General features: G+C 44.6%; 1 protein-coding gene across 3 annotated transcripts; it reads right to left on the bottom strand.

Annotated features, from left to right (window-relative positions):
- Window positions 1-1681: 1681 nt before the first annotated feature.
- On the bottom strand, window positions 1682-7841 carry JMJD4 (jumonji domain containing 4). Of its 3 annotated transcripts, XM_050891899.1 has the most exons (7): window positions 7627-7841; window positions 7238-7324; window positions 6450-6615; window positions 5194-5319; window positions 4211-4478; window positions 3340-3486; window positions 1682-2470 (listed from the first exon to the last, which is right to left on the bottom strand). In XM_050891899.1, exons 1-7 carry the CDS (start codon window positions 7673-7675, stop codon window positions 2159-2161), a joined length of 1155 nt encoding a protein of 384 aa, XP_050747856.1. In that variant the 5' UTR covers window positions 7676-7841; the 3' UTR covers window positions 1682-2158. The 3 variants fall into 3 exon arrangements, with proteins under 3 accessions (XP_050747856.1, XP_050747853.1, XP_050747854.1); XM_050891896.1 differs by having other exon boundaries at window positions 7238-7841; XM_050891897.1 differs by having other exon boundaries at window positions 1682-2467; window positions 3385-3486; window positions 7238-7841.
- Window positions 7842-12085: the final 4244 nt, after the last annotated feature.

Here is a 12085-nt window from a genome sequence, read left to right as displayed (position 1 = left end):
AAACCACTATTTTTTACCCCATTGCCTCGCACTGATCACACTGAGCCTTAGCAGGCCTTATGAAGGAGGGCTGTTACATCTTCAGAGCTGAAGATGCTGTGGTGCAGAGACAGCTCAGGTGAAGAGAAAATGAGTAGTTGAGACCCACCTTCCCTACCACCCTGGCCTATCTTCTTTCTTCCCTAACAATATTCCACAGGGAAGAGGAACTAACTGCAGAAATTATGCCTCTTCCTGGAGAAGTGCTGCCTGGATTTTTGCATCACAGCAAACTCATGCCATCCCTCCAAAGGAGGATGTAGTCCGCTGGACAGTACAGTGTCTAAACCGATCCTGGGTACGTTGAGATACTGGGTTCTTGGTGTAAAAGCTAGACTTGGATTTTTGCTGGTTTTGCCCAGCAAAGCCAAACAGTTCCAGCTTCAGGGGATGTGAAATGAAAAGTACTGTTCATCTAAGCAAACCCTTTATAAAATTGCAGTGTTTGAAGTGGTTGGTGCCAGTACCAGTTGCACAGCATGCAGGGAGACTGGGGAATACAAGACCAAAAACATGCTTTCCTACCACTATGCTGATTTGTCAGCTTTAAACCATTGTTCCTCACCTCTCTGAAATCTCACCTTGTTCATGTAAGGAAGAAAGCTCCAGCTGCCTGTCTTTGAGAATGTAAACAGCCATAAGTAACAGCTGTGAACTTTTAATTTCAGAGTTGCTTCAAACTGGCAGTTTTCCAGTCTAAAGAAACACCCTGCCAGAAGGTTGAATCACTGAGATGTAGTCACAGCTGTTTAATAAAAAAAAAAAAAAAAAAAGTTGTTTTCTCCATACTGCATTCTTCTATGCGCTGGGTATTGATTTTAATTTCAGGTACCACTTCCTACTCAAAATGCAGAACTTCTACTACAAAATAGGACATGCAAAATGCATGCATGTACAAACTCCACAGGATTATCTAGAAAACAATGTGATCTTTCAGCCTACTGAAGATTTCTACTATTGCACTTTCTAAACATACGGTTATTAGTTGCTCTTACTGGTCATCTGGTTGAAAACTGAGGAAGTTCTTGAGCAATAATTCAAGTGAGCCCCAAAGGGGCAGCTAAGGTAACAGTGTGCAGCCGTTTGTGCTTCTAGGCTTTCTCAGCAACCCGTAAAAGCAAGAGGGATGCTTCACTGGAAATACTCTTTTAGCCCAAGGGTAGCATTCAGGTTGCAAGTTGTGCTGTGTAACCATGCAGTAGTGCTATTTGGTGTGTTAACAGCATGGCTTTTTTAGGAGATAATATGAGGCTACTTGCTAGCTTCCCTGATTAATCAAATCTCCGCTCGATAAAATACTGTGCCTTGAAATAGTGTGTAGAAATGTAAGAGTACGTTCAAGTTCCTCCTTTTGAGCTTGGGTGGATCACAGGCTTAAATTACTAGTGGCAGATTTGCTGTCTGCACTAATTTGCAATCAGGACTCCGGCTTCCTGATTATCATGTTAAATTTAATGCTGCAGGCCCTGGAGCGGTATGAATGCTGACCCTACCTGAGACTTTCAGCTTTAGAGAGACACCACTGTACAGCACACTAGTACAGTCAGCTCTTCCACATCCCGGCTACAGCTGTTGAGCCAGCTCAGGCTTCAATGGAAGCTAACTAAAAAAAAAAAAAACAAAAAGGAAAGAAAAGCTGAGCTGCACCTGGAAGCAGGACAGGTCTTAAAGTAATTTAGGTGTGACCAGACAAAGCAGAGCTTAACTGCTGGAGTCTGCAGTGCAGGTTTGCTGTCTGTATACAGTGCTCTCAGAAACAGAGGGAATATGGTGCAGATCACTGCATTCTCAGTGTTTCGCCCTGACAGACCTAAGCTTGATCCACAGAGAATTTCTGTTCCCCGTCCCTGAATGCATACTCACCAGCAGGGCTCATAATATAATACTAACACGATTTGGGTTTTTCCTGTGTCTGAGATTTTTTTTCCTGTCCACTTTAGATACTCCAATGCTGTCAACTTAAAAAGTGTTGCCTTCTTATGAATGTACTCTCTCCTCACTCCACATTAAGGCTCTTTGTACTTAAACTGCAACAGCTATTAAACAGGGAGGAGTCAGTCTTCTACAAACACCCATTTTGCAAAAGGTTCATTTTACAAAGAACTGAATAAATAGGAAGTTAGAGTAGCGCTGTATCTATTGCTGCTTTCAAGTGGTGGAGCAATGCCTCCGGAGGTGGAGAAAGTGACGTCAGGTCTAGTTTCTTGAAATCTTCATTAGCACTCAATGATGTTAACACCTTCACAGTCCTCTTTAGATCAAACACCGCATGGAGCATGCCCAAGGTGGAAATGGCAGCTTTTGGAGTGTTCTTTGCCGAAGCTTCGTCATCGAGGCCGTTTTCCAAGACAGAAATCCTGTTCTCTGCAATAACTTTGAGGAAGTTGTAGAACTCTTTGTAGTCTATACCCGTGCAAGACTTCATGATCAACTAGGGGAAATGAAAACAGCACTGAAATGGAAACATCTCTCTCTTATTTATAGTAAGAATTAAAAAAACATATTTTATGAAGCTAGTAACTATCTAGAATCATAAGTAAGCATGTTTAAGCATATTTTTGTAATTCCCCAATGGCACTAAAATTCTTTACCTGACTTGAAATGCCAGTAGTCCCAAAAGCAACAGTCTGTTTCTTCTAAGTAGTAAATGGCTGTGGTTTTTGAAACACTTTTTGAAGGATATCAACCTAGCAGCAGTAACAGCCTCCAGAAATAAACTTTACATTTGTTTCATGCTTAAGATTTTGGAAACAGACAAGATACAACACTGCTCAGTATAGTTACGTGTTCTGAAAGCATCACTTTGCAGACAGAGAAACCTGCTGCCACCTTCACCTTAATTTTGCTTGTTTCAGACTGACTGTTTCATCATGAATGGTCTTCAAACCAGTTACTCTGTGTGGGGTCTTGTCTCATCAGTTCTTCTGCTTACATGAAAAAGCACTTTTATTTTATAAAGGGGAATGTAAATACTACATAAAGGATTGATCTCGATACTAATACTAACCTTGATAGTTGAAGAAGAGCAGTTGAAGCAATAGTTTTTCAGACAACATCCTAACCTCCTTCACACAGCAAACATGCACTGGCACAAGCCTTTCCTTATCTTACTAAAGTAATATTTGATTTCCTGCAAAATGAAGCTGTCACCACTTCCTACTTCCGTATGAAACATGTACTAATTCCAGGTATGAGGTTAAGGACTTCTGTGTCTTAGAACTCTACAAGGTGGTGCAATGCACCCTGGAAATACATGATCCTCTAATAGAGAGTCAGGCAGCCAGTATCCTGTCGTTATACCTGGCATTGTAGGTGCCAATCATCCATAGGGTCTTTCCATTCATTGATTTCCCGCTGGACAGCTGCTAATTCATCCTGCAGGAAGCACCACATTATAGCCACATTGCAGCCATTCACCCAGTTGTGGTTAATGGAAATGGTATCCTCCTGAAGGAATAATTTAAATGGTTATTAGGCTCTACGTAGGAAAGTGTGAGAAAACAGCTGTAACGTCACTGATGCTGCAAAATGTAAAATCATGTTCCTCAGCAAGGGAAACGCTTCTTTGGCACCAATACCACCACTGTGCTGAAAGGCTGTCTCTTTCTAATGTCCCTGAACAACCAAATCTTGTTTCACTCTGTAAACTGGCAAATGTCTCTAGTTCCTCTGTCTGAGCATAGCTTTTAAGAGCACAAAGGTGGGAGAAGGTGGTGGGGAGAAAGCAACAAGGTTGTTAATTTTGGTTTGTAATCATTTAGACCAATTTGTTAGCATTTTCCATTATTAAATTACAATTTACAGTTAGAAACCAAGATTAACAGCCTCACCATAAGCCCATCTCACCTAGCATCCTGTTTCTCAGTGACTACTAGCATCTCATGAGGAAAAGCATAAGAAAAGAGGGTTCAGACAGCTTCTTCAATTGTACGCTCTTCCAGCTTCTAGTGGTCAATGACCCACGGAGCTTATGAGTTCAGGCTTGCTTTCAGCCATTATCTTGAGCAGCCACTGATAGACCTTTCCTCCGCGAATCTCTCTCAACTTTTTTGCAGCCCAGTTAGACTTTTGGCATCCACAACATGCTGTGGCAATAAAAGTTTGATCTGATTCAAGCCTGCTGCCCGATTACCTCTCTACGTTATGAAAAGGCTGGTAGCAGTTATCTTACCAGATTGTAAACTTGATGATGCCATCCACTGGGGATGAAGACTATCTCCCCTGCTTCCTGCACAATTTCAACAGGGGGTTGACTTTGGTTGTAGCGAGGGTAAACACCCCGGTCCTGAAGACTAGGTGCAGTCACGTCGAAGGGCAAGTTGCCATGGCGGTCTTTCAGATACTCCTCCTGTCCTGCGGGGTACAAGAGCCATTTCTTTCTCCCGCATATATTGGCTGACCAGCTATAGGAACGGAAGACATCAGCGTGGAACGGAGTCCTGCAGGGCAAATCAGAGGTTTAAGTAAAGACAACGCCTAAAAGCTGTAAGATGAATTAAAGTCTCTGAGAATCAGACATACACACAGAAATCAACCTTTACTATGCAAACCTGATCCCAAACTGTCATCCTCTTCATTTGATTGATTTATGTATTAAAAGGCCACTATATCTACATAGTATTGCAATGTTTTATAACCTCTGTGCTTCTCCATCAGTTAGTTTTGAATCTGTCCCACAACTACCTCAATGGCAGGAGATTCTGTGATGTGAACTGATGAGAATACTGTAAATGCAACTTTATCACTAACGCTGGACTTAAATGTTCACCTGCAAAATATTTGACCGACTCATCAGCGCCCCTCCAAGGCTTCTGTTGACTCTGCAAATCACAAGTGGCTGACGATCCCCAGGGAGTTTCTGCTCTAAAACCTTACATAAGCTAGCTGACAATTTTTGCAGATTTTGTGTGCATAATTTAGGGCTTTTTGAAGCGCAAAAGCACTTTAGCTGACTGCATAAGGACAGCTCACATCCAGAACCAAATGAGCTGCTTGAGAAACAAGACTGGCTGGGTTCAGGTACACCACTATTCAGTACGGCCACGCTGCCTCTGCAGCATGATGCTATCCTGAAGGACAGTGTGATAATCCCCTGTAATATTAATCTTAAAAAAAAAAGAGTACGTAAGAATGACAGAAACCACACTGCCTTACCATGAACCTTTAGGTCCCATGTAGACAAACCGGTAATCATCCACAGCTATAGCATCCCAGTATTCATTCAGCCAGTCGGATGAGAAATACACAGGGGTTGTATAAACATCTTGCTCAGGGAAAGCTCTTAAAAAGATAATGTGTTGGAAAAGGGTCTCAGAAAAATGCAACATTGCTCCTTCTACCTCAGTTTCCAAAACCCAGATGCAAAGACCAATCTGGACTCTAGCAGGCCATTAATACTTAGCTGCCATCTCCTTTACATCATTGACAACTCTGAGTTGCAGGCCAAAGGCACACAATAGTGCTCTTCTGTCTCCCGAGAAAGCTGTGAAGGTTAACTGCTATTTGGGAGACTCCTAATTATGGCCAAGAGAGCTCCTAATAAACACATTCTCTTTAGATGAGATGCCTGCAAGACTGGTTGTCCAACTGGATGACAGGTTGGGGGTGTGAGGGTTAGGAGGGAAGCCAGGCTGTGGGATTTTGACAAGTGTGTGGCCTTTTCCTACAGGATATGCTGCCCCTTTCCCATCCTCGGCTGCATGTGCAGACTTTCTATAGCAAGCCACAGCACTGGTGTCTGGGAAAGCAGACAAACAGGGAGGCAGGGACTGACAAATTTCCTCTATTGTAATGAAATGAAAACAAGAGCTGGTCACAAGAAAGTTGGATTAAGAGCAGGATACTTTTAAGGAAGAAGAGATTTGAGTGAAAAGACATGGAAGTCCTACACAGACATGGGGAACAGACAATGCATCCACCTTGCAAGCAGCAGGCTGGAGGACAAGGAAAGCCAGAACAGGGTGAAGAGAACTTTAATGACTGGGAAGGTTAACAGAAAAGAAAATGGATAATAAAGGATTATAACTCACACATGCTCACTGAATTAAACATAAATAGAAATGTCCCCCTTCTTTTTAAGAAGGAAGGTTTGCACTGTAGCAGTCAAACAAAAGCCAAATGTTCCAGCCACACGGTTTCCACAGGGATAACATACAGTCACATAAAACGTAGATGAGAAGGAAAGCGCTCAAGAATGTCAGCCTCTTCAGGAAACAATGACCCGTTTAAGGATCTTGTTGCGTGAAGTACCCCAAGAGCAGTGCAGTCTAAGACTGATATTTTGGTGGGCAGGTGCTAACAAACAGCACTGGTGGCATTTAAAGGCTCAGGCACAAGAAGATGAGCATTAAGGTTCCACGGCAGCTCTTTGCTGTGCGTGGCATGCAGGGGTTCCCACAGTGCTCTCTTACCTGCTCAGGTGCCAGTCCTTTAGATAAAGGCACCCTCGGGATGAACGGTAGTCATTTTTAATGTACTCTTTCCAGTACTTTATATACTCCTTGAAGGGGAGCTGCTCCTTCGGGTTAGAATTGTACTCCTTGACATCACAGTTGGCAACAGGTACTACAGCCTCTCCTGAAATATAAACTCTTTGAGCCCACGTGGGGACAGAATAACTGATGCTGAAACCGAACTCCCTTAACCTTATCCACTGCAGCAGCCTCTAATATCTGGGCCCTATAATGCTAAGTACAGTACAAACACATAAAGCAACAATCCCTAGCCCAGCTCTCGCTCCCAACAGCATCATTCTAGGCAAACATGAGTCAGACCAGAAGTTATTTATTTAATGTGACCTGAATTTTCCTCTTAAACTACATTAGGAGTGGGGTATTGATTCTTATTAAATATACTAATATTTTACAGCCTGAAGAGATATTTCACTGAAACTATAGAATACCTTTCCCTTGCCTGGGGAAAGTGTCAGGCTGCTCCTCTGGTTAACGTTAAGCAGGTATATAAATTGGTATGGTTAAACTATACAACACTTTTTATTTCATTTCATTGTGGAAATAAATTCGAGGTTGGAATCTGCGAAACATAAAGGGTGAGTAAGTATAGAAAATGAACGTATTAACTTAGAAAAAAGTCTGGAGAATTGCTTGGTTTTGTCTAGCGGTTCTACACCTAAAATTAAAAAAAGCTGTGTCATTTAGCACACCCATTTTAATTAGGTATTAAAAATGCCATGACTTACCAAACTTCTGCAGCAGATGATCAAAGTTAGGCTTTCCATCCCAAGTAACCCAATTTCTCCTGCTGCCCCAGTCTTCAGTGAATTTAGCTGAGAAAATACAGGGATGGTTGGGAATCAAATAATCCCGGAAAAAGTCCGAGTAAGTGAATGACTCTACTTTTTCAATAAAGTCAACGTGTCCTCCGGGGAGGCAGAATGCACCCTGAGATGAACTGTTGTAGTCACGAAAAAAGGCAGTGGAACAGGCGAATGTTGCCCTGTCCATGCAGGCTGGATACCCTTCCTGGCTTAGCCAAGACACATTGACCAGATGCTATCCCGTTATGCTATGGTAAAAAAGCCACCTGCTTTAAAACGTGACTCGAGTCTCTAAATCCATGAAAACTCACAGGAAAATATAAACGGCCAGCGGTAAAACAAGAAGTTGTGCAGGAGCATCCCACCATGTTGGGCTAATTAGGATCTTCCATAGTTTATAAAGTTTAATGCTGGTGGGGTATCTGACAACAAAGTCACCCTACAGATGGCGAAGATGTTGCTTTTTCGTCGTCACTTTCTTGCCAGGGTGACCACGCTCTCTGGGGATGACCAGCAAAGGCTGTTTCCTTCCTAAAACAGCAGAAACATTAATTTCAGTGTGACAGCCCTGCTAAATGAATTAATTGCAGGGGTGGAGGGAAGGAAACCCCCTAAATATTTGGGGCCCTGGGAAACCGCTACAGCCCAGAGACTGTACTGGGGCTCACCCCTTTGTCAGGAGAAGATATACGCTCTGGCACCCCCCACCCTCCCCAGACCTTTCTCTATCGGCCAGGCAGCAATTACAGTTTGTTTTTTTTTTTAAAAAAAAAAAAAAAAAAAAAGGTAAATACCAGTGAATAAAAGGGAGGTATCTGGGAAGGTGGAGAGGGGGGAGACTGAGCACAGAGGTCCGAAGGCAAATGAAGCCACATACCCTGCAGGGATGGGCTTCAGGAGAGGGGAGACACCGGGGGTGAAGGGGAGACGAGCGCGCTCAGGGGGAGAAAGGGGCCGCCATGAGGCGGTTCCCCCCTCACGGAGCTCCAGGGGGGGACCCGGACGCCACAGGGCGTCGCACACGCCGTCCCCTCCTTGGGCTCCCGGTCCGCCCGCAGGTCCGCGGCCTGCAGAAGCCGAAAGGATAGCGAAGGACGGATACTCACCCCCGCCCCCCCCGCGGGACAGGACCCCGGGGCGAGCGGCGGCGGCGGAGGGGACAGTCTCCCGCAGCCGCTCACGGAACCTCGGCGCTGAGCGGGCGGGGCCCGGGGGGGTGAGAAGAGGAGAGCACCGGCGCGCGGCTCAGCCAATAGCAGCGGGCGGCGGGCGCAGGCGCAGAGCGTCGGTGCGGGGGTCGGCGCCGTGCTGAGCTGCGCTGAGGGAGGTGGGTGTGGGGCCGGCCGGCCCGGGGGGGGGGGGGGGCCGGGGCGGGGGAAAGGGGGAGACTTGGGGGGCTGTGTGTGTCTAGCCGAGGTGTGAGGAAAGGTGGAGGTTGGTAGTATCTGGGTAGGGGTGTAGGAAGAGTGGTTTGGCCTAAGCGTGAGAGGAAGATGAAGATGGAGAGGTTGGGGGTTGGCCTAGGGGAAGAAATGGAGATGGGGGTCTGGGCTAGAGTGGAGAGAGGGTTATGGGAACGGGGGTTTGGGTAGCTGGCTTATAGATAGGGGAAGGATAGACATGATGGGGGGAGGTGGGTCTGGCCTTGAGGAAGGTGTGGGGGTTTGAATAGACTAGACTATTTCAGTTGGAAGGGACCTACAACTATCATCTAGTCCAACTGCCTCAGCAGTTCAGGGCTGACCAAGTTAAACATGTTATTAAGGGCATTGTCCAAATGCTTCCTAAACACTGACAGGCTTGAGGTGTAAACCATCTCTCTAGGAAGGCTGTTCCAGTCTTTGACCACCCTCTCGGTAAAGAAATGCTTCCTAACGTCCAGTCTAAACTTCCCTGGTGCAGCTTTGAACCGTTCCCATGTATCCTGTCACTGCATACCGGGGGGCAGAGTTCAGAGAGCTCTAGAGATCAGTTTGCCCTAGAGCTGTGGCAGAGGGAGGGATGAGGATTGCGGTGGAGCCTGGCCTAGCCGTGAAGGAGAGAAGAGGATTTTGAGTGACTGACCTACGGCTTTCCCTAGTAGGACTAGGGAAAAGAATGGAGTCTCTTCTGGTATTGGGAAAAGGATAGGGACTGGGGAAACATCTGGTGTAGCAGGTGACTGTGTTGTGTTTGGGGTGAGGAGGAGGAAGACTGTCTTTGTACTGGGAAAAAGGAAGAGAAAGGGACGGAAATGTTTTTCAGGAGAAGGGAGTTCTAGCTTGGGGTAAGGATATAGATAGTGAGTCTTGGGAGGATGGCATTGGGGAAGGAGAGGGGAGCAAGTTGTGGGAGGAAAGAAGAAGCACAGAGGAGGGTTCACCCCTGAGGTGGGGCAGGGCACCCAGGGAGGGCAGGGGAGCAAGGTTTGGGAAGTGTAGATGTGTCTGTGGTTTGGGTTGCAGAGGTTGAGACAGGGTCAAGGTCAAGGAAGGCTGATGAGGTTTAGACTGGATGCTGTAGGGGCTGGTGTGGGTTAAAGGATGGGAACTGAGGCAGTGCCATGCTTAAGTGTATTTGGGAGAGGTTGGTGGGACTATGGTCTTCTCTAAAGTCGCCTTGTATCAGAAATGGAGTGAGATCAAAATGTTTTTTCCATAGAAGGATGGAAACATGTTGATGTGGAGAAGCCCCTCAGTCTAGAGCCTTTCTTTAGTGGGGATCTGTTGATCTTTTGAGACGAGGGGAGCTGAATTTCTCTGTGTGCCATAGTAGAGAGGTACTGTGTGTCTTTGCCTGCTGCACCTCTTGGAGTACTTCATGTCTTGTAGCATCATTTGAAGAATCGTAGAGTTAGAAACCTGGTGGAACTGCATCTTAGGCCTTTAGTTAAAAAAGAGGGGAGAGTCACTTGATAGGCCTTAAACATTTTTATTATGAGGGTTGTTGGGCTCACAGGAGTGTTAAACTCATCATTTGCCAGATGGTAGCTTTGGGAATAAACTGCCAAAGATAATGACCCTATGGAAACTTCAGCGATGAAGGAGGAGGAAAAAGTAAACAAACACCAACACATTAGAAACGTGTGCAGAAATGTTCTGCAGATAATTACCGAGGGCAGATGAGAAGAATCAGTGACTAAGTTTTGCAGGCTCTGAGGTAGACACATTGTGAAGGGACGGTGTTCTGCTCGTGAGCTGACGGCACCTTCTCCCAGGGTACGTAGCATCTCCTCACATCTGGGGTAATTAGTAATGCTTACATTTCGTTGAATGATCTCAAAGCGCTTCACAAGAGAAGGTGAGTCACCTCCTTTTTATAGAAGCAGCCACCGAGTTACGTGTTAGCTAAAGAATTTATACAATGTTGTGGTGACGCTGCCGGAAATATAATCCATATCTCTTTGCTGCTAATCCTAGTTCTTGCTCTATGCTGCTGTGTGTAGCTGTATATGGTACTGCACTCGGTTCGGGGGGCAGATGTGTCAAAAAGACAAACTGTTTGCTAAAAAAAGAGGTGATTTACAGGATGTAGATAATATGTTGATGTTGGGGAGCCCAGATTGGGAGAGACTGCATGTGTCACCAGGTCTGTAGACAAATGTGTAGGCAAACGTATATTTCTTTTAAAAATATGAAGAAATTTGTTGTGAAATCATTTAGATGTCTCTTCCTCTTCCACTGCATACAGGGAAGTGGTTTAAGGACTGTAACCCTCTCAAGTTTATAAACCTATTCTTGACTGTATTTACAAGTAATTTAAAGCCATTTGTTTATTTTTTTTTCCTGCCGACCTATTCCATTGCATGGTATTCTAAAGGATTTAGATCTGCTCATTGTTGGGGTGGTTTTTTTGTTTGTTGTGGGGTTTGTGGTTTTTTTTTTTTTTTCTGGGTGGGAATACTGAAATGGTATGTTTTATTGCAGGTGAGGCTTTTTTCAGTGTATTTTACAAAACCATGAATATTCCATGTCTTCTAATATAAGGAATTTCTAGTCATGTTTTAGGAGGAATAGAATGGTGAGTGACATAATGCTGAACTTCAGGTGGTGGAGTCATAATAAAGTGATGGGAGGAGGAGGGGAGAGAGATCCTGAATTTCAAGTAATAGTTCCTGATAGTAAACCAGCTGTGTAAGTGGCAGAAGGCTTCTAGCTCAGCGTTTCTGAAATGGGATTGTCAAAACTTTAGGAAATATGGGGGGGGGGGGGGGGGGGGGGAATCTTTTCATTTGGGAGAACAGTAGCTGAGCTGTTTGGTCTTTAGCGGTGAGCTCACTGTTTACATCAGAGATGACGTTGGTATGTTTAACATTGCTTTTCATTGCACAGCTCAAATATGATGAGGCATCCTCCATGTAGGTGCTGTACTAGCTAATAAGGGAGAAGCAGAGGCAAGGTTCTGTTTTATAAAAGGCAAAGTGCTGCCAGTAGATGAGACCAAGAAATTTCTTCAATATTGACTCGAGGAGAATAGCGTTACAAAAGTAATAGGGTAACGATGGTTTTTAGCTGCTCAAAAACCGTAATCACAGGTTAATGTCCGACATGATATGACACAATGCATGAGTGTCATAGGTGAAGTACATATTTAATGCCTTTTTCCAGCTAACTTCAAGTAGTTGTGACCGTTTCGTCTTTTGTTTGTTTAACATTGGTAAAATTTCTCATGTGTTTTAATCTGACTCCTTGAAGCCTTGTGTTAAATTATAATATGCTGTTGAATGTTCATAAATAGTAGCTGTGTTCTGTACCGTTGATGACTGTTTTCATTGTTGAATAAAATCAATCT

This window comes from Gymnogyps californianus, chromosome 2, assembly GCF_018139145.2.
Source record: "Gymnogyps californianus isolate 813 chromosome 2, ASM1813914v2, whole genome shotgun sequence".
Classification (NCBI taxonomy): Eukaryota; Metazoa; Chordata; class Aves; order Accipitriformes; family Cathartidae; genus Gymnogyps; species Gymnogyps californianus.
This window is presented reverse-complemented; position numbering and strand designations above follow the sequence as displayed.

Coding starts and splice junctions, on each gene's coding strand:
- JMJD4 (XM_050891896.1), bottom strand. CDS start 7,502: ATGGACAGGGCAACATTCGCCTGTTCCACTGCCTTTTTTCGTGACTAC. Junction 5,320..6,449: donor AAGGACTGGCACCTGAGCAG/GTAAGAGAGCAC, acceptor TATCTTTTTAAG/AGCTTTCCCTGAGCAAGATG. Junction 3,487..4,210: donor ATCATCAAGTTTACAATCTG/GTAAGATAACTG, acceptor TTATTCCTTCAG/GAGGATACCATTTCCATTAA.